At 39.0% G+C, this 26824-nt stretch overlaps 3 protein-coding genes across 4 annotated transcripts in view; 2 read left to right on the top strand and 1 right to left on the bottom strand.

Moving 5' to 3' along the window:
- The window catches only part of LOC126964852 (DNA polymerase epsilon catalytic subunit 1), a 54025-nt gene extending 36458 nt beyond the window's left edge, over positions 1 to 17567 (top strand). For both annotated transcript variants that reach the window (XM_050808171.1, XM_050808170.1), the window contains exons 33-42: positions 2262 to 2334; positions 3924 to 4068; positions 4768 to 4952; positions 6897 to 7021; positions 7921 to 7998; positions 12817 to 12974; positions 14838 to 15000; positions 15528 to 15706; positions 16352 to 16484; positions 17378 to 17567. In XM_050808171.1, the coding sequence (XP_050664128.1) occupies positions 2262 to 2334; positions 3924 to 4068; positions 4768 to 4952; positions 6897 to 7021; positions 7921 to 7998; positions 12817 to 12974; positions 14838 to 15000; positions 15528 to 15706; positions 16352 to 16484; positions 17378 to 17545 (1407 nt within the window). In that variant the 3' untranslated portion in view covers positions 17546 to 17567. The remainder of the gene's footprint in view (positions 1 to 2261; positions 2335 to 3923; positions 4069 to 4767; positions 4953 to 6896; positions 7022 to 7920; positions 7999 to 12816; positions 12975 to 14837; positions 15001 to 15527; positions 15707 to 16351; positions 16485 to 17377) is intronic.
- A 3008-nt stretch (positions 17568 to 20575) lies between these two features.
- Positions 20576 to 21786, bottom strand: LOC126964873 (protein SEC13 homolog). Its single transcript, XM_050808192.1, has 2 exons — positions 21100 to 21786; positions 20576 to 21025 (listed from the first exon to the last, which is right to left on the bottom strand). The coding sequence occupies exons 1-2, from the start codon at positions 21667 to 21669 to the stop codon at positions 20654 to 20656; spliced, it is 942 nt and encodes a 313-aa protein (XP_050664149.1). The 5' UTR covers positions 21670 to 21786; the 3' UTR covers positions 20576 to 20653.
- A 213-nt stretch (positions 21787 to 21999) lies between these two features.
- LOC126964875 (uncharacterized) lies at positions 22000 to 24155 on the top strand. The gene is made up of 5 exons (XM_050808194.1): positions 22000 to 22393; positions 22472 to 22531; positions 22608 to 22781; positions 22862 to 23005; positions 23629 to 24155. The coding sequence occupies exons 1-5, from the start codon at positions 22322 to 22324 to the stop codon at positions 23989 to 23991; spliced, it is 813 nt and encodes a 270-aa protein (XP_050664151.1). The 5' UTR covers positions 22000 to 22321; the 3' UTR covers positions 23992 to 24155.
- Positions 24156 to 26824: the final 2669 nt, after the last annotated feature.

Raw genomic sequence — 26824 nt, 5'->3', positions numbered from 1 at the left:
CAGTAGGTGCGTGCACAACGCGAGCGGAGCGTACGGCGGTGTGTGCGTGTCTCTTGAAACGGACGCGCTGTGCGTATGTGCGCTGCTTCAGGCGCATCATATACTGCAGGTGTGTGTCTGGGTGTACATATTACGTTTGTTTGATGAGCTCTATGGACGACAGCAGTAGGTGCGTGCACAACGCGAGCGGAGCGTACGGCGGTGTGTGCGTGTCTCTTGAAACGGACGCGCTGTGCGTATGTGCGCTGCTTCAGGCGCATCATATACTGCAGGTGTGTGTCTGGGTGTACATATTACGTTTGTTTGATGAGCTCTATGGACGACAGCAGTAGGTGCGTGCACAACGCGAGCGGAGCGTACGGCGGTGTGTGCGTGTCTCTTGAAACGGACGCGCTGTGCGTATGTGCGCTGCTTCAGGCGCATCATATACTGCAGGTGTGTGTCTGGGTGTACATATTACGTTTGTTTGATGAGCTCTATGGACGACAGCAGTAGGTGCGTGCACAACGCGAGCGGAGCGTACGGCGGTGTGTGCGTGTCTCTTGAAACGGACGCGCTGTGCGTATGTGCGCTGCTTCAGGCGCATCATATACTGCAGGTGTGTGTCTGGGTGTACATATTACGTTTGTTTGATGAGCTCTATGGACGACAGCAGTAGGTGCGTGCACAACGCGAGCGGAGCGTACGGCGGTGTGTGCGTGTCTCTTGAAACGGACGCGCTGTGCGTATGTGCGCTGCTTCAGGCGCATCATATACTGCAGGTGTGTGTCTGGGTGTACATATTACGTTTGTTTGATGAGCTCTATGGACGACAGCAGTAGGTGCGTGCACAACGCGAGCGGAGCGTACGGCGGTGTGTGCGTGTCTCTTGAAACGGACGCGCTGTGCGTATGTGCGCTGCTTCAGGCGCATCATATACTGCAGGTGTGTGTCTGGGTGTACATATTACGTTTGTTTGATGAGCTCTATGGACGACAGCAGTAGGTGCGTGCACAACGCGAGCGGAGCGTACGGCGGTGTGTGCGTGTCTCTTGAAACGGACGCGCTGTGCGTATGTGCGCTGCTTCAGGCGCATCATATACTGCAGGTGTGTGTCTGGGTGTACATATTACGTTTGTTTGATGAGCTCTATGGACGACAGCAGTAGGTGCGTGCACAACGCGAGCGGAGCGTACGGCGGTGTGTGCGTGTCTCTTGAAACGGACGCGCTGTGCGTATGTGCGCTGCTTCAGGCGCATCATATACTGCAGGTGTGTGTCTGGGTGTACATATTACGTTTGTTTGATGAGCTCTATGGACGACAGCAGTAGGTGCGTGCACAACGCGAGCGGAGCGTACGGCGGTGTGTGCGTGTCTCTTGAAACGGACGCGCTGTGCGTATGTGCGCTGCTTCAGGCGCATCATATACTGCAGGTGTGTGTCTGGGTGTACATATTACGTTTGTTTGATGAGCTCTATGGACGACAGCAGTAGGTGCGTGCACAACGCGAGCGGAGCGTACGGCGGTGTGTGCGTGTCTCTTGAAACGGACGCGCTGTGCGTATGTGCGCTGCTTCAGGCGCATCATATACTGCAGGTGTGTGTCTGGGTGTACATATTACGTTTGTTTGATGAGCTCTATGGACGACAGCACTCGGTGCATGCACAGCAAGAGTGAAGCCAATTGCGTTGCCCAAATCATTTCCCCAAATATATCCTATCGCCAGAACGAGCCACTGATTAAAAGCATAAAGACACTCGGCCAATGTCTATTCCGGAACGACCAGTAGACATGTTTTTTAATATATATCGATACCTCAGTTCCAACTACAGGTCTAACAAGTGACAAGTCTGAAATTCCATAAGTTTGAGATAAGTATCATAGATTGTTCCATAAACGATAACCCACCATGACCACAGACAACAAGTCGATAAGTGATTGCTGTTTAGTTGTTACTTCCAATTTTTCTAGATTATTCTCGTTTCAAACAGTAACAACTCGAGTTCTTTTAGAAAATATGCTTTTATAACTTTATCCCAGAAATTGTACTAAACCTATATCTTACGAAATTCGAATGAATTGTTGAAAAACGGATATGTGGTTAAGGTTACTATAACATAAATGACCTTCTTGATGACACCTTGCAAATGGAGCAACCGTCTTCAGCCTATTAAATTAAGAAATTATACCGAAATTTTATTAAAAGAAAAGTGTCTTGGATTTTTTTTGTATGTCAGATTTTACTATTATTGAGTGTCAAATTTGATGATTTACTATTCAGGTGGAAGGAACAAGCGTGGCGACGTCGTTTGGAGCTCAGCACGCTAATATTCAGGATGTTATGGCCAACACTGGTTAGTAATATTTAACAATAGCTATTTATGCAACTGTTGTGTAATGTTGTGTGTAAGGGGTATTAAAACACGTGGGTTTATTTGTGATAATAGTATCACATGAGTGTTTTAATACCTAATTATCAACAGTTGCATACAAGACTTTATCTACACCCAGAATATGAATCCTCTAAAAGATTTTGAAACAGTTAGCTTACTGCTAACATTAAAACACCAGTCCTAGTAGTAACCTAATATCATCCATTACTGATTATATACAAATAAACTAAGTATTAATGAAACAATTATTTATTTTAGTAGTAATTTACTTTTTGTATAGTTCAATCATTAAAATTCACTCGAATATAATGTTCTTTTGCAGCGTTTAAAATGAATCGCTCATTTTTTGTAAACAAAACTTTTGAAATTTATACAGATACCACGCATCGAGCAATAAGAATGTGGCTGTCTGTTGAAACTCTGCGCATGAAGTGATCGAAAATAAACATAAGAGTGTTGTTATGAAATTCATACAACATTACAACACTCGTTTGGATGATGTAATGGTTATTAGAACATTGGGTGTTTTAATGTTGGCAATAAGCTAACTGTTTCAGAATCTTTAATAGAGGATTTAAAGCATGGGTGTAGATAAAAACTATTGCTGTAGTTTCAATACAACAAAAATATATCTGAGGACTGGTTTATAGAAAAACGTTATGTTAGAGAAGGTGGACATTAGAGTATATACCACGATCTGATCAGAGATACCATAAGAGCTTGCGTAAAAATTCGTGGTGAAGAAGACAGGCTGAAGTTTGATAGAACCGTGGTAAATGAAAGTCCATAATCTCTGTCTGCATTTAGCAATAAAAATATTCAAAGCCCATGATGTGATAACAATAATAATTATTATGATGCCCGACGGCGTCTATTTCTGCCGTGAAGAAGTAATATGTAAGCATTATTGTGTTTTGGTCTGAAGGGTGCCGTAGCTAGCTGTAATTACTGGGCAAACGAGACTTAACACCTTATGACTCAAGGAGAAGAGCGCAATGGTAATGCCGCTCAGATTTCTTGTGTTTTTCAAAAATTCTGAATTGTAATGGGCAAGGCGGATCGATTACCATCAGCTAACGTCCTGCTAGTCTCGTCCCTCAATGTCATAAAAATGATGCTTGGTTTGACTCGTGTTTAAAAAAGGTGCTTACGTTTAATTTTTATTCTTAACTTTAACACTTATACCCTAAGATTTTCTCACGTAAATCGTTAGTAAGATTATTTAAAGCGCAGTATATACTCCCATTACTTTCATTTGGTATATATAATGGTCGTGTCACTAAAATTATATTATAGTTGTTTTATTAAAATAAGGGACGGGACGATCAGGACGTTCAGCTGATGGTAATTGATACGCCCTGCTCATTACAATGCAGTGCCGCTCAGGATTCTTGAAAAACCCAAAATTTCTGAATGGCACTACAATTGCGCTCGTCACCATGAGACGTAAGATGTTAAGTCTCATTTGCTCGGAAATACAGTAATGTGTACACATTACTGCCTCATGGCAAGGATTTTTGTGTTTGAATAATGTGGGCTTGTTAACGAAGGTTCGAACGCCACGCTGAACTACGATGAGACCGCGCAGTGCAGCGCCGCGTTCAAAGTCCTCCGAACCATGATCGCGGCTTGGCTCCGGGACGTCACGGTCTACAAGAACGTCTTCGCCGACTTCCAGATATCGCACTTCTACAGGTATGACCAATATAAACCGAGTCCATCGATGGAATATGTGTTATTATTATAAATGTCACCTCACTACGGTTGCGACCCAACTCTATAGGTCTAACTGTCAAGGTGTCTGAGAAATGAGTAATGAACTCATGAGTAGTATAGAGTCGAGTAGTGGTCTCTTGCATATTACATAAGTTAATGATTAGTCAATTACTGAATATAAAATATTTTTACTTACATACTTTCATTAATACAATATGTACATACTAGATTAAAGGTAAATGGCAGCACTTACAAAAATAACAGCACAACTAAAAGTGGGGCCTTATTTGTGGTTAATATGGTCTTACCAGAGCCAACTTGCGGTCATGTTAAAATGCCTCAGTCGTAACAATAAGATTGCAGACGAAGTGTCTTTCTATTAAAATAATAAATAAAAAAATCATTCAAAGAATAGTCTCAATCTCGCCAAATCTCGAAATCTCACTTCAAAATGGCGCAAAGTGGGAAAGAGAGAGAGTGTGATAGGAGAAGGACAAGGATAGATAGATAGTGGCGTTGACAGTTGTACAAAGCTTTTTCTTTCAAAACGAGTGGATTGAGTTGGCGGGTGCGTTTTATTTATGGGCTCTTGGGCTGTCTGTAAACTACTAATAGAATTAGCTTGAAATATTTGTTCTAGAATCACTTTGGTATTCCGTGTTCCCTCTGGCGTTTCAGATGGCTGAAGACACCCACATCTCTGCTTTACGATCCCGCCCTACGCCGGACGCTGTACAGCCTGATGAAGAGGTTGTTCCTCATGCTGGTGGCAGAGTTCAGGCGGCTGGGCTCGCAGATCGTGTACGCGGACTTCAACAAGATCATACTTCACACCAACAAGAGTAACGTCATGGACGGAATTGGTAATACTACGTATTCAAAGTATAGATAACTCAACGATGATTTTGTGAGCTAATGAAGCGTTGTATGTTTGTATTAAAAACAATGAATTCAGTATATTGGATGAAACAAGAAAGTTTTTTTTTCGCATTTTACTAAAGTATTATATAACACTAGCTGACCCAGCAAACGTTGTATTGCCGATATTAAAATCGTGATACAAAAGTAACTGTTGATCCTAGATGGGTGAAAATTTGAAGTTGTATGTATTTTTTAATGCTGACTCATAATCAAACAAATTTCAAAAAAAATTCGTGTGGACCACCCTTAACATTTAGGGGGATAAAAAATAGATGTTGTCCGATTCTCAGACCTACCCATATGCACTCAAAATTTCATGAGAATCGGTCAAGCAGTTTCGGAGGGGTTCAATGTTTAACACCATGACACGAGAATTTTATATATTAGAGATTTATAGTTTTAAGAACACACATTGTTTATGTGTTTTCTATTCAAAATGATAACATTAATCTTACTTAATGATTACATCTGGATACACATCTGGATGAGTTTCCATAAACAGCAAACCTATGGAATGAATGCGATAAGACATGGATACCTTCAAATAAAGCACGTACATCTAACTAAAAGAGCGACAACGCTCCTGCGATGCGATTGTCATCAGATGACCGTTACGCTCGTTTGTCGTCCTATCACATTAAACATCGTAACTCGATAGAGTGATTACATGCTACATTTCAGATTAACACGAAGAAGAAGTGCTAATACACAAGAAACAAATTGGGTTACTAATTTTAGTAGGCTCCATAAAATACACAATAATTTGACTAGCAAATGTAATAATAAATGTATTATGTAGTGCCGTTTAAGATACCATGATATATCGTGCCATGCTTATGCGTAAAAAAATCGCTGTCGCAAATAACTAAATAAACGAATACAAATGATTTAAGTTTTCTTTAGTGTTAATTCCAGCACGAATAAATCTGGCACGAGACATATGTGTCTCGTTACATGTCTCGTGCCAGATTTTGGCGAGACAACACGTCCTGAGGATGCCTCGTGTAGAGGCGAATCACGTGTCGCATTGTTTTAAAAACAAATATTGGCGGAATTAACACTAAAGAAAACTTAAATCATTTGTATAATTATGGATTTTCGCAAAGTAACGCCTAATTCAATTATTTTTTTAAATAAATGCGAATTTAAACCTAGGATAGGTTTAAATTCGCCCCTCAACAGAATGAAACGATCATATAATAAACAGCAAGCTCATAATAGCACAATCGATATCTTCCGATATAATAAAGGGTCCAAGTTTATAAGTGAACTAAAAAAACTGATGTCATACACTAGCTTAATTTTTTTTTATTTAATTTTCAATATTTTTTGTTTTTTCTAACGTGTTGTTTTTTTTTATGGAATAGGAGGACAAACGAGTGTACGGGTCACCTGGTGTTGTGATCACCGCCGCTCACATTCTCTTGCAACACCAGAGGAATCACAAGAGCGTTGCCGCCCTTAAAGGAAGGTGTACGCGCTTTTTTTGAAGGTACCCATGTCGTACCGTCTCGGAAACACCGCACAAGGAAGCTCATTCCACAGCTTTGTAGTACGAGGGAGAAAGCTTCTTGAAAACCGCACTGTGGAGGACCGCCACACATCCAGATGGTGGGGATGATATCCTAACTTCTGGCGTGTCGTGCGAAGGTGGAATTCGGCGTGTTGTTGTTTTCGTTTTGTGAATGCTGTATACACTTTAATAGATGTTACACTTCGAACCATAGTTATAAGTTATGAATAATTATTATTAGTTTTTTTTTTAATATTAAATAGTTTATAATTTGAATAGTTATTAATGCTTAGTGTAAGATTAATAGTGTATCATAATAAGTAAGTAAACTTATCATACAGAGTAACGTATTAACATTTAGTGTTCGTTCCAGGTTACGTGGAGTTTGTAGTGCAAAGTATCCGGAATAAAGAACTGTTCCACGGTATTGATATACGTTACAAAGAGTGCTGGTCACACCTGCTATGGCTGGACCAGGCTAATTTTGCGGGCATACAGGTAATTTTCATATACTTTCACTTACTTTTTTAATAAAGGTACCTACAGTACGGTCTTGAGCTTCAAATTTCATTTTTCTCCTCGGGTGTTTAGGGCGGCCACGTTTAGATGAAATTAATGCTGAATTATTAATATAACAAGTGAAAAAACGGAATCAATTCGAGGGATTCAAGGTCCGAGATTAGTTTTTTTTTAATATTAATGTATTATCATTTATAAAATCCTAAAGAAAACTCTGAAATGGTTTATTTCTATCTGTAACGATTGACTCAAAGTAACCATTTCTTTTTTTGTTACTTGGTACACCATTTACATTTTTAATGTGTATAAATCCTTATTCATGTAAATATAATAATATTCTTGGGAAAATGGAGTAAATCTAGATTTATATTTGTCATTAATAATATATTACACACACGCACACACACCTCATTATACCTCTCACATAGCAGAGGATGCTGGCTAGATTATGGGAACCATAACGGTGCCTATTCCTGCCGTGAAGCGGTAATGTGTAAACATTAGCTAGTGAAATGACTGGCCAAATGAGACTAAACATCTAATGTCTCAAGGTGACGAGCGCAATTGTAGTGCTGTTCATAATTTTTGGGGTTTTTCAAAAATCCTGAGCGGCATCGCATTGTGTAATGGACAGGGCGTATCAATTACCATCAACTGAACGTCCTGTACCGTTGTCTTATCTCTTATTTAAAAAAAAACTCTACTGCACTCATTTATATTATGTCCCAACATAAGTCCCATGTTCCAAAGATGGAAAGGAAATTTTATTTTTGCTTCTTTGGCTTAAATCACCATGTAAATAATTGCTGGCTAAACAATGCGTATTTTATACTGTACATCGCAATATTAATATTATACTAATATAAAAATATGCTTAGGGCAAACTACCGGAGGGACTGGTGGAAGTGGGCTCATCACAAGTTGCTCAGAGTACTGAAGAATCGTCCGAAGATGAAGTAAGTTCTTGTATTAGTTTCTAATTTATTTGTTAAGTTTACATTGGTATCAAAATAAGTGCATTTTACCAACAAGGTGCATTATCTCTTAAGTATTTCTCAATTCGCTTGTAAGTTGGTATATTTATTTATTTATTTATCATAGATACAATGTAACATTACAGATTAAATCTAAAGCGTTATAAAGATATTATACTAAAGAAAAAACAAACAATGAAAATTATAAACTAGTTATCGTATTTTATAGAGCTTACAGGCATCAAACTCTCAAATCTTTTCTTACATTCTTTGACCAAACATTCCATCGAGCTGGCAAATAGATCACACTGTGGTGCTACATCAAGTACAGAGTTTAGAAGATAGATGGCTCGTATTACAGGCGTGTGCTTATAATATACCACAGTATATGATATGATAATATTTACTATATATGATCAATTGTTGAAGAGAAAACTTCCTTAGCATCGTTGTGATTTGAAAGTCGATGAAAAAGCAACTTTAAAAAGAGACAGACACATTAATTCATTTGATTTAACGTGGGAGAAATTGAGATAGGAAGCATTATATAGTGTTTTGGTACCAGGCAATCATAACTGAAGAAGAGATTGTCTTATGTATGATGCGAGTATACCTTAATATATCCTGACGTCATGTGCACGACGTAGACACCAGGAGAACATAAATATAGTTGCAATGATAGTGATGTAGACTGTAGTAGATGTAGACTTAACATCTTATTTCTCAAGGTGACGAGCGCAATTATAGTGCCGCTCAGAATTTTTGGGTTTTTCAAGAATCCTGAGTGTTATCGGCAGGGGGTATCAATTACCATCAGCTGAACGTTTGCTCGCCTCGCCCCTTATTTTCTAAAAAAAATAACATAAATGATAGCTTGTACCATTATATGATAGTGATTTTCATTATTATAATACTAGAAATAAGGGATTGCTTGTAACTAAGTCTAGTAGGCTCCATAAGATACATAATAGCTTTTTTTTTATGGAATAGGAGGACAAACGAGCGTACGGGTCATCTGTTGTTAAGTGATCACCGCCGCCCACACTCTCTTGCAACACCAGAGGAATCACAGGAGCGTTGCCGGCCTTTAAGGAAGGTGTACGCGCTTTTTTGTGTCGTATCTTTCCGGAAACACCGCACAAGGAAGTTCATTCCACAGCTTTGTAGTACGTGGAAGAAAGGTCCTTGTAAACCGCACTGTGGAGGACCGCCACACATCCAGATGGTGAGGATGATATCCTAACTTGTGGCGTGTCGTGTGAAGGTGGAATTCGGCGGCAGGAATTAGGTAAAACAGCTCTTCGGAACACTCCCCGTGATAAATGCGGTAGAAGACACACAATGAAGCGACGTCTCTACGCAACGCCAAGTGATCCAGCCGTTCACATAGTACTGGGTCCCCGACAATTCGAGCTGCTCTGCGTTGCACGCGGTCAAATGGATCGAGCTGATACTGGGGTGCGCCAGACCAGAGATGACAGCAATACTTCATGTGTGGCCGGACCTGCGCTTTGTACAGCGCTAGAATGTGGACCGGCTTGAAGTATTGCCGTGCTCTATTAATTACGCCCAGTTTCTTTGAAGCCAATTTGGCTTTGCCCTCCATATGGCCACGGAATTGGCAATCGCTCGAGATTTCAAGACCCAGTATTCCGATACTAGGCGAGGCTTTTAGGGAAGTGTTGTCGAAGAGCGGTGTTGCGACAAATGGGGTTTTTTTAGTGGTAAACGCGCAAACTTGAGTCTTCTGGGGGTTAAATTGGACAAGGTTCAATTTACCCCATTCCGCGACCTTCTCAAGAGAGGACTCGATAGAAGACACAAGTTTCTCCCGGCTCTGGTCGACAATTTCCCGAGAGAGACGTGCATGGCCCGTGTATACGGTATCACCAGTGCTGTCATCTGCATAGCAATGAATGTTGGAGGTGTCCAACATATCATTGATATGCAGAAGAAACAGCGTAGGAGATAGCACACAGCCTTGGGGCACTCCAGCATTCACGGGCTTCGGGTTCGAGCAATGTCCGTCGACAACGACCTGTATGCTGCGCCCAGTGAGGAAGCTGGAGGTCCACTTGCACAAGCTCTCGGGAAGCCCAAATGATGGAAGTTTAGAGAGGAGCGCCTTGTGCCATACACGATCAAAGGCCTTCGCTATATCCAGGCTAACTGCCAGGCCTTCCCCCTTGCTTTCAATAGCCGCAGCCCATCTATGTGTTAGGTATACCAGAAGATCACCTGCCGACCGACCATGGCGAAAGCCGTATTGTCGGTCGTTGATCAACTGGTGACCCTCTAGGTATACCAAGAGCTGACGGCTAATTATGCTCTCCATGATTTTGGAGAGCAGGGAGGTAATAGCAATAGGCCTGTAGTTTGCCGGATCCGAACTGTCTCCTTTTTTTTGGATCGGATGGACAAGGGCTGACTTCCATGAGTCAGGGACTACGCCTTTGGAATAAGAGTGCCGGAATAAACGCATTAGCACCGGCGTCAACTCAGGGGCACACGTTCTAAGCACAATTGGAGACATGCCATCCGGCCCGCTCGACTTCCTGACGTTCAACGAAAACAGAGCTCGCCTTACAGTTTTCTGTCTGAACTGTACTTCAGGCATAGAGCTCTGACACCGCGGGATGGTCGGCGGTGTTTTTCCGTTGTCGTCAAGAGTCGAGTTGGAGGCGAAAAGAGCGCACAGGAGATCGGCTTTCTCTTTTGCCGTATGGGCCAGGGTGTCATTCCTCATGTGCAACGGCGGCATGGACGGCTGGCTGAAGTTACCAAGAGCAGCTTTCGACAACGACCAGAACTTGCTTGTTCCGGTCGGGTAACTGGAAAGCTGCTCGCCGATTGACGACGTGTTTTGACTTTGCACGGGCGATTTGCCGCTTAAAAAATCTGGAAGCACTGTTGTATTTCCTCTTAAGAACTATGCAGTTCGGATCTTTTGTGCCCATCGCCGCAACCCAAGTTCGATACGCCAGTTTTTTGCAGTCAGATGCTGCTTTAACTGACGCATCGAACCAGGGCTGTGATCTGCCACCGATCGGTACTACAGAGCTTGGTATAAAAATATCCATGCCCTGTAGTATCACATCGGCTACTGCAACGGCGCAGGCAATAGGATCATCCGAAAGGAAACAAACCCTGCTCCAAGGGTAGGATGCAAAAAAGGAACGCATCCTATCCCAATCTGCTGACTTTAGTGCCAAACGCGGCGGGTCGCTGGTGGTCTGTGACGTGGGCGTCGGATAGGCACTACACTCCTGACCAGGCAATGGTCGGACGTTCCGAGAGGGGCGTCGACAATGACCTGGTAACCATCGGGATGTGTAGTCAGCAGAAGATCTAATAAGGACGGCATGTGGCTATCCACATCCGGGAGCCGCGTTGGCGACGCAACCAATTAGGACAGACCGTACGCCAATGCAAAATTATGCACAGATCGCCCTGCGTAGTCTGTGGTACGTGATCCAAGCCATTCGGCATTGTGCCCGTTGAAATCACCGAAGACTACAATTTCAGCGGAGGGGATCTGTGCAAGCACGTCGTCAATTGCCGCTTGAACGCAGCCCATGAGATGATCGGTTTCTGCGTTACCACTATGGGACCTGTAGACACACGCATAGATGCGGACGCGGTCCTCTAAATCTACGCGGAGCCAGAGAGTGGACAGGTCCCTACCCTCAAAATTGCCGAGACGGCGACAGCAGATATCCTCCCTAACGTACACACATACCCCGGCATGAGGCAAAAAATTGTGCTCAATTTTGTACCCGGGGTACGTTAAATATGACGTATCGCTAGGTCGAGATATCTGCGTCTCCGTAAGGAAACACAAGGCCGGCTTTGCCGTCTCAAGGTGGTGGTGGACGGCGTTTAAGTTGGAGTGAATTCCCCTGATATTGCAAAAGTCCACGTTGAGTGTGGAGCGGGGTGCCGTGGTGTTACTGCCTCGTTTGTCCTTGGTCATGCGCGGTACTGTGCCCTCCCCAGAATACGAAGGGTAGCCCGAGCTAGAGTGCTCGGGGAGGGATTCTCCGACTCTGGTAGAGCCGGTACCCTCCTGGGGTACTATCTCTTTAGGGACCGCTTTCATAATCTTTGTTGGGGAAGGGGGGGGGGGGGGAATGGCCTCCGGTCCTCGACAATAACCTATACGAAACATAGCGGCACTAGGCCGCTACTTCACGCCGGTATTCTGTGCGAGTGTGGTAATTAACCCGGACGAGTCTGGCCCGATTGTGTTGACGTCAAAAGACGGCTGCGTGACTCTCCCACTTCTAAAAAAGCCCTTAGTCGCCTCTTACGATACCCATGGGCCTGGGACTCCCCTGTTATTATGCCTGTTTTTATGCCCCGGGGAAAGTACAGGGCAGACAGGGAAAGGACAGGCAGCTTTAAGGGTAAATGTATACACTTCTATAATAAAGTCCCAGCCACTGTTCAGGCATTATCTATAAATAAATTTAAATGTTTTATAAAAAATGGCTCTGTCGTAAATCCTATTACTCCACTGCTGAATATCTAAAGTATCGGACAGCCTGGGACTAGATTGTGATTATTTTATAGCGATAGAAATGACTGTACAATATTGTATATTCTTATTGAAAAGAGCGCAAAAAAAGAATGCTGGGAGAGTTTCTTGCGCCGCTTCTTCTCTCTCAGAGCGCCATTTGTTTCCGAAGCGGTAGTAGTATCAAGTATATTAGAAATGACATCAAAAAGAATTCTTAAGGAATCAATTTGGAGAAAATAAATGCCTTTTATGCCTTTTAATACGCCATAATTTGAGCACAGGGTGCAATATCGATGCAATGGAACCTCGCTACGTACCTTGGTCGTGGAGTGCAGCAACACTTCTACACCGCGGCCGCCGGCTTCCTGAGTGCCGCCCACGCGGAACCAGACCGGCTGCGGGAACTGCTTGCCGGAGAGATATCGCAGAAACTATTCCAGTTAGTATCAAATTCAAATATTTTTATTCAAAATAGGAGTTGACATCACTTATTGAAAGTCAAAAACTACCACCCATTCCAAAAACGAATGCCTCAGACCTGAGAAGAATGTTCGCAACAAACTTTTCTTATTTCATCAAAATATGTTTACAATGTGATATTGTACAATTAAACTTATTATTTAATAGCCTGAGGGCGGTCGCTCTATTCCCAATTTGTGGAATCATTAAGAAAGTCATTTATGTTATAGTAACCTTTACCACACAAACGTGTTTAACAATTCTTTTGAATATCGTAATACTTTTGTTTTCACCATTTTCTGGGATCTTGTTGTAAAAGCAAATACATCACCCCACAAAAGACTAACTAACTCGACTTAGACGAGTAGAAGACATAACAAGTTTATTTGTCCCTCGTGTTAACATTATGATTGTCACAGTTTCTAGCAAAATTCTCAATGTGCTTATGAACATATAGAACTTAAAATTTTTCTCTTAGGGCCAATCCTAATATTCAGACTATCTCCGATTGTGGCCTACTTGAGATAAAATTTTGTTACTATCATTGACTTTTCTGTCCCAATAAACTTATCGACGGTAACTCATCTTATCCGTACACACTGTCTGTCAATGGGACGACGTATAGCTTACCAGATATAAAAGTTTGTATAGAAATTGCAACATTGAATTGGCGATAAAAATGACATATTGGGACAGCTTCAGATTATTGAAAGCTAATTACTGACAGTAGAAGGTAGTAATCTATCTCTATCTGTATATAGTATATTAGGAACGACCTTTAATGATTATTTATTATCATTAACCAGCATTTGGTCAACACAAACAATATTGGAGGTCCTCATTACCTGTTCTGACTTAATTTATTTTATCTGCATGTTTACTGAGAAAAATTCCAACAGCTGTAAAATACTCAAGATTTTTGTGAACAATATGTTTAAGTAACATGTTCAAAATACAGACTGGAGAAAAGCCTGTAGAGTGAACAGCAAAACCTGACGCCCTAAATTGTGAGCTCAGTGGTTAAAGAGAGTCAAGCGCTTTGGAATAATTTGGCATGAGGAGCTGTAAGCCCAATTTACATGATGAAGGAAATGATAAAATTGATTAAATAGTATTAATACAGGTATTAATACCTTAACACTAGCTGATATCTTAGGTTAAGTCAGTACAACATCTAACTTGATACCGAGATGGATTATATCTAGTTCTATTTTTTAAAATCTGTTCCACAGTTGGAATAGCTCAAATTGGCACAAGTATTCTAACTGATCACAAATATTCACTTTCAAACTACTATAAACATTCGTTAAAAGATGTTGTCCACTTTAATCAACAAACGTAGGCGAAAGCAATCTTACCAACGAATGAGAGTGTGTGACGGTTGACCGAAGGCGAATGGAAGGGTGTTCCCACCCGCTTCGCTGGGCTTTTAAAAGGAAATAATTTTATTCATCTTATTACAAATATAATAAAAAATTAAGGCATAAACCATCTAGGATAAAATTCGCATCGAATGGTGATAGTTTCAAGTCGATACGATCAGTGGTTTAGGCGTGAAAGGGCCTGAAACAAAGACCATTTTCTTTATACAGAAAATATACTCGCGTATACACAAACAAAGAGTGCAAAAGAGAAGAGCATCTCTAACGTAGCTACAGAAAGATAAAAAAGGAAAACGAATAAAAAACTGATTCTGATTCACAAGTCGACTATCAAACTAGGTAACGCACACATTGACAAATCAAATACAAGTCACACATTATTGGCTGAGAGGCCTTCTATACGCTAGTATTATATTCTTTGTTTATGGTTTGGTCTAAGAAAAATAAATTGTATTTATAAGGATAACGGAGAAGATAAAGAATCGCATGCCGACCCTGCGGCTGACCGACATCGGACCTCAGCCCGGCTTCAAGGCGGAGGTCCTGGAGGGAACCACGCCCGCCCTCTTGTTCGTCAACGCTGTGTGCAAGGTGTTCTCTCTGGACGAATCGCTTGCCGAACAGGTAAAAATTAAACCTTTTATTATACATTTGCTTGTCCATACTAAAAATAATTATACAAATTATGCTGGGAGATCCAGAAAAAAAACTGGACCGCTTGTGTTTCAAAGTAAGCGATTAAAAAAAGTTGCTACCATTTTAGCGGAAAGTGAATCGTTTTGTTAATAACTTTAAAAAAAACAGTGAAACCATACCGAAGCAACTTTGCAACGACTGTACATAGTCATCTCTTTCTCACACCGTGGACTACTGACAAATTTCTTTCGTTCATTCTTCCATAATCGATTCAAACGCCATTCAGTTATAGGCACTTCATTCTACATTCGTACCAACGAATCTTAGTTTAGGTACTTAAACTGAACTGCATCGGAATTGAATCGCTAATTAAAAGTTGATGGTATGCCTTCTGGTCAATGATCGATCGTCATGGGGATCATAGGGGGAGATCTTTGTCCAGCTGTGGACGTTTTCCGGCTGATATGATGATGAGCTTAATTTTTAAATATAATCAAGTTTTGAATGTATCGCAGGTAACTCTGTTGCGCCGTAACCTATTGCGACTGATCGGCGTCGGCGAGTTCAGCCCGCTGGCGGAGTGGCGCGACGCGTGCGCGAGCTGCGTCCTGTGCGAGGTGATCTGCAAGGCGTGCAACCATTGCCGCGACCTGGACCTCTGTCTCACTACCGACACGGCGCTGCAGAACAACGTGTAAGATGCTTTTGAAGTCAAAACTCACAAACTTATAGTCTAAGAGCCCGTGAACCCAGACCTACGTTATTTTATAAAAGCTGAAAGTTTGTCAGCGCATGCTACCAACACAGGTAAGATTGATGGAATATTATGGAGTCTGGGTTCCAGTGGTTTTGGCAGGTAAACGGTACTAAAGGTGTGTAAAATACCGATCTAAATACATTTAATAATAAAGTGAGATTTTCGGTATTACCTTCAGAATATTATTTAAAATCACATTATTCATTGCCACGATAGTGTAGGTAGACGAAGTGCCTGGAGCTGTGTTAGGAGCATGCGCTGACAATCTTTCAGCTTTTATAAAACAACGTAGGTCTGGGGTTCACGGGCTCTTGCTCTATTAATCCAATTAGGCTTGAACTAAGCTCTTTTTAACCGTCACTATAAATATCTCGAGTCCTCTTTCAAGAAGGTCGCTGAATGGGATAAATTGAACCCTGTCCAAATTAACCCCCAGAAGACTCAAGTTATCGCGTTTACCACTAAAAAACCCCATTTGTCGTATCACACCCTTGTTGGTGATCAAGCATCAGGTACCTACCGTGTGTTTCTATGCCATATCATCATTTTTACTTTGTTTATACTCTATCATATTTTGTGTAGACCGGTATGTCTGTGCCCCACTTGTGGAACTGCATACGAGAACCAGGAGTTGGAGTGGAGATTGATTGAGATATTGAACAGGCGAGCCATGTCGTACACACTGCAGGATCTCATATGCACCAGATGTAATCAGGTACTTGTTGCATTATCTATTTGAAACAATTAGTAACTCAAACTTAAAGGAGCCCCCACAATAGTAAAAAAAAAAAAAAACTTTTCTTTTGATTTTTTTTTTGGCGTTTTACCTTTACCGACAGTACTTTTATGAAACATGATTATACTAAATATTAACAGAAATATATTTGTTCACTCCAATTAGGCAAAGTAAAATATCAAAATCTCAAATATCCCTGATAATAACTTACAATTTACTCCCCATCTTGAGGGAGTATCCCAATGGCACAATGGCTGATTTGGGTTGTACTTGTCGCAGCTTTGGAGGTTTTGGGTATTTGATTCAGTTTTTCGACTCTGTTCTTGGTCTTTAAATTATGTATATGTTTTTTTATGATAATAAAGGACGAGACGAGGACGTTCAGCTGATGGTAATTGATACGCCATGCCCATTACAATGCAGTGCCGCTCAGGATTCTCAAAAAACCCAAAAATTCTGAGCGGCACTACAATTGCGCTCGTCACCTTGAGACATAAGTTGTTGAGTCTTTCGTTCTCGTTGTGGTACCCATTATCTAGCCGGCTTCCTGTGCAAAGGAGCCTCCCACTGGTATATGTAATTTACATAAGCTTAAGCTTATCTATTTTAATAGATTTATATATATTTTTATAAATATATCTTATATAATAATCTGGGGCCAGGGGGCCTCCAGTCCTTTATTGCCCCAAGGTTCCAGACCTCTAAATCCGGCATTGGTTTGAATCCTTTAAAATGTCACGTACCCAGAAATATGACCAATTATATTAAGAGATTAGGTAATCAGAAACGATTGTAATTTAACTGAGCCCCCTGACCATATATTTTATTATTCATTGCCATTTCAAAAATAATTTATATTTTTCTTTTTTCAGGTTAAAAGAGAAAACTTATCAATAGTATGTGATTGTGCGGGCGAATTTAAACTGATGCTGCCTATCAAAGAAATTAAATCACAATTAGCAACATTCAAGACCATTGCAGAGTATTACAGGATGCCTTTGTTATCAGAGAATATTGAATTTAATTTAAGCAACATGTGATATTAAAATATTTTTGTATTAAGTTTTTTTAATTATTTTTCATTTCTCATACTCGGAAAGTATTGTTATTTTGATCTGATTATTGGGTAGAAAATGTTGCTTCCCTCCACAGAGAGGGAAAAACTCATACAAATTACTTCACACCCAAGGGCCGGAATGAACTTTAAAAATAGAACTGCTGTCAGCTGTGCAGAGTTTTATGTAAAAGAAAAACTAATAAAAAAAATGCTGCGGCCATGTGACTTTCTAAACAGCCAGTGTGAACTTAGCACAAACTTCTTTGATCGGAATAAGCCGCAACAATAACGCGGTGAGTTCCATATTTAAAATTCAAAAAGTCGACATAAATTGTCCTAATTTGACAATTAATTTTAAATAGGTACTACTAATATTATTACATATATTCTATGAATAGTTTAGATAAACAAATAGTTTTATTTTCCTCATATTCTAAATGAAAAGTTGTGTTTAACATGGGTAAAAAAATCAATTCCTACTCGGACTATAGCCGTCTAAATACCACGGGAATTGATTCTTTCGACCCTCGGTTAACAATCTACTATATCTGAACTAAGTGCTGGATCTTGTTATTAGTGTGATGACTGATGATGTTATTTCACCAGGTTTCAGCCTACGCCGAGGCCGCCCGCTGCGTAATCGCGATAAGTAATTGTGTATGAACGCTTTTAACTTTTTTGGTACACATCCTTTCCAGAATGCGGAAATGAGGAATAGCGAAAAGTATTTAAAAAATACTATATCTAGTGCATGCACTTTTCGAAGTATTTTTTTGCTAAGATAATACTTTTAAGTATGTTTCTGCTCTTGGTCAATTTTTTTATCACAATAAAGGATGAGACGAGCAGGACGTTCAGTTGATGGTAATTGATACGCCCTGCCCACAATACAGTGCTGCTCAGGATTCTTGAAAGACCCAAAAATTCTGAGTGGCAGTACAACTGCGTTCGTCACCTTGAGACAGGATGTTAAGTCTCATTTGCCCAATAATTGCACTAGCTACGGTGCCCTTATTATTTAATATATTTCAACAGAATAATTCCAAATTTGATTATACATAGGTACTCGGCAATACCGCGCGCCCTACATTGTATGAATTATCACAATATGACCTAGGTAATGAAATGTCATTGACTGAATTAGTTGTATTGCGAATTTATAGGTATTTCTAACTCAAAAAATATAGGTGGCATATAACTAATCACCAACATATCATATACTTAAACGTTCTCTGAAACACACTGCATCTAATGTTACAAGAATAATGGACGTAGTTAAGCAGAAAGAGCTCAAACCACACTTCTGCCAAAATAGAGTTAAGTATGCCATCATACTCCTGAAGGTCGAATCTGTCATGTAGTGAAAACCCTATTTTTAAAATGTGCATAGTAACTCTATTTTTTGGATATTTATATGAAAGATAACTTTTAGGATGTAAAAAATCAAATTTAAGTATTCTAATAAAAATATGCATATACCCTATTTTAATCTATTGCTTGTGGCGGCGACGTGGGACGGGTCGTCCCGTTCCCTAAAATATGGTTGAGGGAGGCGATGGCTGGCTCATGCGTCATGCTCGTGAACGGGTGCTGCTTGTGTTGGTAGGATGATCCTTTTGCCGGAGACTCTGTTTCAGATTCAGATAATCGGTTATAAAATGCTCACAGAATACCCTATTTATTTATGGTGTATGTGGATGATGCAGTTATTGTACTCAATAACTTTTGTATTAATTTACATTTACTTTTTTGACTTACTCCATGTTAGGCATTGACAATTTGACACTTGAATATGTTTGTTTCATCATTTTGCATATTATATTGTAATTGAAATGATTTGTAAATCGATGTATATGTAAATCTTGATATAAAAGTGTGGCAACGAGTTTCTTGCTACTTCTTCTCATTAGCTCAACCTTTTACGAAGTAGCGGTAGATTCAATAAGAAAAATATTTTTTTGACATACGTAAGTGTCATTACCGTGACCTACATGAAGTGATTTTGATTTGATTTATTTACAGCTGTACCTTTTTAGGATATTATCCTCAATGTTTTTTCATTGAGATTAATTTCTACTTACTACAACTGGTGTGGATGCACAAAGAGAAACCGATAGAAAACTGACATAAGGTGGAAAGGACATAGAAGGCCACACACAATGGGGTGGAGGGGGGGGCTTGGGGTCGTTGGTGATGTGGCAGCTGCCACTCTGTATACCCGAATATATTATGTGATAGTACTTAATCTGACTGAATTATTTGTATCAAAAGTAATTACTACCACATTAATTTATCAACTTTTTTCTTCAAAACTATACTAAACTCATTATTTATTGTTACTTACAAGAAACTGTACTTACTACACACCAATTTTCATCAGGATCCATACAAGCAATTCTTGAGGTATAAAAGATAAACATTCATAAATCGTAATATTTGTCAGTGAGACGTAAAACATTTATTTATCACAAAATTTCACAAAAAAAAATTAATTATAAACAAGCTACACTTTGGACCAATTAGAGCCACTGTCATTGTTATTTATGCTAGTTTGGTATTCATAGTCTGACCAATTTATCTAAGCTATCATTTTTATCCATCCATACTCTCATATTGAAAAGACTTGGTACTTCCTTATTCTCTTTACACCCCTCGGAGGGAACAGGGCACTCAAACAAAACACATGAAAATAGCAAATAAGATGATCCTTTTAGATTGACCATCCCCCCATCCAGGTTGTAGGAATGACTAAGGACAGTATGTATTAATACTGTTTTGTTTTTCCAAAAATGGCTAACAGTAACTATTAAATGTAATAATTTCCATGAGCAAAGGAATTTTCCAGAGCTTTTCTTGCTAGACACACTCTTCGGGAGACAGGCATCACTTTATGTATAAGTTATTTATATTACTTATACATACAAATAATGAATGCTTATGTGTTCAAAAACAAAATGGATGATGCTGCAGTTACTGCAGTTTTCATAATTATTAACAATTAAGAATTCATTAATTAAATGGAATAATATATATATTAATTATCAATAAATGAACATTTAATACAAAGCAATATTTTTCATAACAAATTAATTCATATAGTGCTTCTTTCATCATTGGGTGTTTGACCAAGACCTTTAGCTACTTCACTAATGCACTGCCACTGACCCTCGGCATTCTCCCTCCACAAGCTAACCTTATTGTCTCCACCAGAAACTGCTAGGATATTTCCAGTAAGTGACCAACTCACACTCCACACAACATCATCAAATGTATTTAATATTGTAGGGCTCCAAGATACATTGTCATCACTTGACCATATGACAACTCTCTTATCTTGTGAACAACTGGCAATCATTGATTTTTGTAACCCAAAAGAGTGGGCCCATGCAACATCTCTAACCCAGTCCATATGCATCTCTAATCTGTTCACTTCTACCCACTGATCACCTTGTTCTCTCCAAATCTAAAACAAGAAATGCTATTAATTTTATAATCCTAGTTATTGAAAAACTAATTGACTATAATTTAAGAACAAACCTTGATCAAATTATCACAGCCTCCAGATACTATTCTTTTAGGGGCATCTTTATTAGTTAAAGGATCCAAATTCATATCAGCAGATATTGCTGGACACCAACTTATCGAGTTTACGCCAATGGCATGTGCACCAGATATTTTTCTGACATCCCAGGTACCAGCATCTTGATTATATGTTATTATAGATATTGAACCATCGGAACTGCTACATGCTAGTATGAGGCCGTATTCTGCAGGTGCCCATGCAACGGAGTTGACTGAACTTTCGTGACCGGTGTACTCATACAATTTGGTCCATTCTCCCGCCTCTTTCCATATTATAACCTTTCTATCATATGAGCATGAAGCTAGTAAATTCCCGTACTTAGGATGGGCCCATGCGACTTGCCATACGGGTCCAAAGTGGCCTTTTAAATCGGCTGCGAGGGTTTGCGTTCCATTCTTAATATCGAATATTTTAACCGAGTTATCCGATGAACAAGTAGCAAGTCGAAGACCGTAATAATCTAATTCTGCATCATGAATCATATCCTCGTGACCCGTGTCCACTGTATTTAGTACACTTATCATAGTGAATAGTTATTCTTTGCAAATTTAAGATAGTGCACTGAGTTTTAGTTTAAAAAATTCTAATATTATTAAATTACGTGGAATTACAAAGTAGATGCCAGATGATTTGGCTTTGACGTTTGACATTGACATAGGATTTTTTTTTTGATTTTATGGCCTGGTAACGTGACATAGGAATTAATTTCAGAACAAAGAATATGAAGTGAAAATATATTACTTTGGCATCATGGGACTAGTCCTTACCTTCATAAAATATATATGTCTAAATTAGAAATATATATATATAATAAGATTACTAAACAAAGCATTTACATTTACCTATAAGCCCTACCTACATTCTTAATACAGAACATCCATATTTACGTCTTAAAAACTTATTAACTTGTCGAGTCAAAACTTCACCGAAGAGAGGGAGTCAAAAAAGAAAAGTCCTGAAGAAGGCGGATAATAAATGGCATGTGCGAGCCAAAAACTCCTTGATAGGAGCGGAAAGAAAAAAAGTCAACTCTAGAAATGTGTTACCACTGAACACAGAAACAATAACAGCTGACATCTTAAGCCAATGAAAATACTCTTGTTGTATCAAAATAATGATGAACTAATTTAAATTGCAAATTATTAAGATAGAAATGTAATTTAACCAATTTTAAAAATGTCAGAAAAAGAAGGATCAATATTTTATAAACTGGAAAGCTTATTGCAACAGGATTATCGAGGAGTGAACGTAAATTTTATCATTAACAATTGCATGAAGAATAAATAAGTGTTTACTATCATAAAAATTATTCTAATTAAATTTCAGATAGCCGTTTACAGTATAGCTACAGCCGGTCTTGCTATTGCGGTAAACAAAATCCGTCCGGTAACATAATTCTTTTAAGTTAAATAATTTTATTTGTTGTTTTTATTACATAATTTTACAATAGATATAATTTCAGGTCAGTAAGTTTTCCAAAGCTAGTAAAATACCAACCAATTTCATTAAGAATCATGAACCTTTAAAAGGTGTTTATGTTGGTATTCAGCATTCTCCAGTAAGGCTTTTGATAAATCATAAGGCACCAATTTACTTACCACTCTGGCACTCTAGTAAACCTCCTTTGCCAGTAAAGGTAAATATATTTTTATGTAATCTTATCACTCACACCTTGCATAATGTACTTTATTCTCATTAAATTTAATGTTATTCCAGCTATGGGGTGTTGATATTGTAAGTGGCAATGCCGTCAATTGGTTAGACTGTGTGGCAAAAGGACAAAAGGTCACCTTAAATCCGATTTCAAGAGAATCAGATGACCTTGTTTCATCTGTTATATTGCATTTAAACAAACCTAAGGTACCTTTATTTTTTAATAATATAATAACTGCTATCATATCTGAATGCTATTTAAAAATTATCCTTTCTTTAATTTTTCATTTCCTATTAACCCAAAGCCATGTAAAATCCTGAATTTTAACTCATGTGGCAATGTTTTGATTTAAACCGAGTTTTAATTGGTTTCATTCACATTGCTAAATATTCTCTGGTTTATGTGGCTCATAAAATATTTGTTACTATGTTTAAATGCAACATCCAGTTTTGCTAATGATGTGTTTTCATCTCTTTTCATGTCTTAGATGGTATAGAACTAGAAATACACAGTAAGCTCAGAACAAGAAATATGTTTTTAATAGTAGATCTTTCTTCATATCTCTTTATTAGTCATAGGCAATCCTAACAATTAATATTGACTATATCCTCGTTTCTAACTGTACATATCAGACTGACCTTATTGACTACTCCTGCTCACTATTTATTAACACTGCTCAACATCCATGTTGGAGTCTTTACCTATATTAAGTAAAATTTATCAAGAATTGTTTTTTTTTGCTAAACATTTATAACAATTTTAATGATTTTTGGTTGTTATGTTTTGTAGAAAGTAACAATTGAATAATATCAATAACACTGTTTTACAGACTAATGCTGTGGAAAACATAGACATAGGACAAAAATTAATAGAGCTTGGATTTGCAAAGGCTTCAATTCCAAGTGGAATTAAAAAGAACACATTGGAATCAAAGTTGGCACCTGCGCTGTCATCAGCGGAAAAGCAAGCAAAGAAGTCCAGAAATGGCATTTGGTCAGAAATTCTGCCTCCTATTCCATTTTATGTTATTTATTTGAGGAAGGGAGTAAATACCACCAAGGACCTACTGCTTCATTCTACAAATATGTTATTTGATTTTGTTTTGTTCTTATTGAAAATTGCCTTAAGAAGCATGAAGAATGTTGCTCTTCGACCTTTCAGATCTAATTCAAAACAATTACAAACAACCTAAATGAAATTATTTACTTAGCTTAAAATTATAGTAGAACTACAAACCAAATCTTTTATTTTATATAATGGTTTTGGTCTTTGACAGTCTTCCTTATTAATTTATTATGTAATTTGGTCTATGCACTTGTTGAAAAATAAATTTACAATATTTTTTTAAGTATATTACTTATATTGTTTACCTTTTTTAATAGGCCAAACATGTTTTTTTTATAGAAAAGGAGGTTAAGTGATCACTAACACCCACTTTCTCTGGCAACACCAGAGAAATCACAGGAGTGTTGCCAGCCTTTTAGTAAGGTGTACACACCTTTTTTCAAGGTACCCATGTTGTATTGTCCTGGAAACACAGCACAAGGAATCTCATTCCACTCCTTTGCTGTATGTGGAAGAAAGTTCCTTGAAATCCGCACTGTGGAGGAATGCCACACATCCAGATGATGGGGATGATATTCTAATTTGTGGCATGTTGTGCAAAGGTAGAATTCTTGGCAGGAATTAGGTCAAGTAGCTCTTCAGAACACCTCATACTTGATCTCCATAATAATCTATATAATATTATAACTAGCTGACCCAGCAAACATTGTATTGCCGATATTAAAATCGCGATACAAAAGTAACTGTTGATCGTAGATGGGTGAAAATTTGAAGTTGTATGTATTTTTTAATGCTGACTCATAATCAAACAAATTTAAAAAAAATGCCATATAAATTTAAAAAAAAATTTCGTGTGGACCACCCTTAACATTTAGGGGTATGAAAAATAGATGTTGGCCGATTCTCAGACCTACTCAATATGCTCACAAAATTTCATGAGAATCGGTCAAGCCGTTTCGGAGGAGGACGGGAACGAACATTGTGACACGAGAATTTTATATATAAGAAGATCATGCACATTGAAGCAGGAAAGATTATGTGGTCATTTTAGTAGTTTCACTTTATAATTAAAACTTATTGCTTGTGAGATAAATTGTCAATTTACTCCTTTGACACATTTTTCCATACGATGGAACCAATCATTGAACCAACCATTCATTCATTTTAGGGAAAGTATAGCAATCATTAGGGCTTAGGTCGGGGCTGTACGGCGGATGATCTAATAATTCTATGTTTTCTTGCTCTAAAAACTCTTTTGTTCGGTGTGAGAACTCGCATTGTCGTGATGGAGGATGATGCGGCGGTTGCAGTTCTCTTTATCCGTAAAGAAAACCTTCAAACTTCAAACCTTTGAATTAGTTTTTTCGTCGTTTCTGAACCGGAGTTCAGAAACGATCTGGGGCAAACAAATGTTAGCATACCATTCTGCATTAACCGTTCTTTGTCCTTCAAGAGGAATAGTCGCAACATGGACTGTTTTGGAGACAAACGTGGCCACCATTTTTGTTGCCGTGAACGAACAATTTTTGTTGACTTTAACTCATTTTCGAAAACCCAAACTGACTGGTGACCTGTGACTGGTGTTTTGTTTCGGGTTCGTACGCGTATATCCAGGATTCGTCACCTGATACGATGTTGTATACAGCATTTGAGGATCCTGCGTGGAATCTTTCGCGAGTTCTGACGGACCAAGTAACGCGAGTCGCTTTTTGCTCTTCACAGAGCAAATGCGGTATCCATCGGGAAAATAACTTTTTTACATCTAATTGTTTTTGATGAGTCAAATGTCTAAAGTTGCCTGAATTTCGCGGTATGTCACATGTCGATCTTCCTCAATCAGCTTACGCACAGCATCAACGTTTTCTTTGGTGACTGCAGTTTTTGGACGACCTTGACGGGGATCATCACTGAGCTTGACACGTCCACGATGAAATTCAGCAAACCAGCGATAAATTGGTTTTGGATGGGGCTTCATCACCAAATGTCATCAAATGAAATCATCCGGTCAACACACTGTTTTTGTGTTAAACCACTTCGAAAGTCATAATAAATCATCGCTCTAGAATTTTCTCGAGTCAATTCCATTTTCTCAACGACTAAACAAGTTTGAAAAGACCTTGTGACTAGTCAGTCAGTGGTCTAGCCCGAGAATCTTTTTTTAAATAAATAAATTGTATTCGATTTTTAAAACCAAGGAGTTTTCAATTAAAAAGATTTTAATATAACAGGAACAGTGGAAATATTCCATTCCCGATACTTTTAGTGCAGCCCTCGTATGAGGGTTTCTAAAGGTCCAGTAGAATTACAACGGTTCCTCGAGCCATGTGTGGTTGGTGGACCAATAATGGTGAAGATCACTTGAAGAGTCAGGGCTATCTCACTGCGAGATTCGTCATCATTGTTCGAAGTTCAGTACAATACTATCTACATTTACTGTTAAGTACTTAGTGCTTAACCAGATCTGCGGGACCTATAGTGAATTTCATCATGATGTCCACCAAACGTTACAATCACTTTTCCATGAGTAGGCTTTGCTTTAGAGCATTATTGTTAGGCAACGCATCAAAACAGGCCAGTTTAATTACTTTAGTGTGCATAACAAGCTACATCTAACTTGGGATATGTATGACACTTTGTTTTGGTGTGCATGTGTTTGCGGAAAATAGAGGTTTGTTAACTGTTGTTCGCCTCTATTTTTTTCGACTTGTTCACAGCTGTCAGTCTATCTAGACGTATAAATTAAGGAAAATGGATCTGCGGCGGGAACATTTCCGTGCAATGATTTTTATGATTTGAAATGTAGCCTTAAGCCAGACGAGACATTTGATCGACTTGAAATGGCATTTATGGATGAAGGCCATCCTAAAGCAACCATCTACCGTTGGAGGATGAAGAAAGAAATGGTCGTCCTGCGAAGGCTATTAAATACGAAGAGATTCAGCATAAATTGCTGACCGGGA

This window comes from Leptidea sinapis, chromosome 6 (assembly GCF_905404315.1).
Source record: "Leptidea sinapis chromosome 6, ilLepSina1.1, whole genome shotgun sequence".
In the NCBI taxonomy this organism is placed as follows: Eukaryota; Metazoa; Arthropoda; class Insecta; order Lepidoptera; family Pieridae; genus Leptidea; species Leptidea sinapis.
Note: the sequence above shows the minus strand (reverse complement) of the source record. Positions and strands in the feature narration are given on the sequence as shown.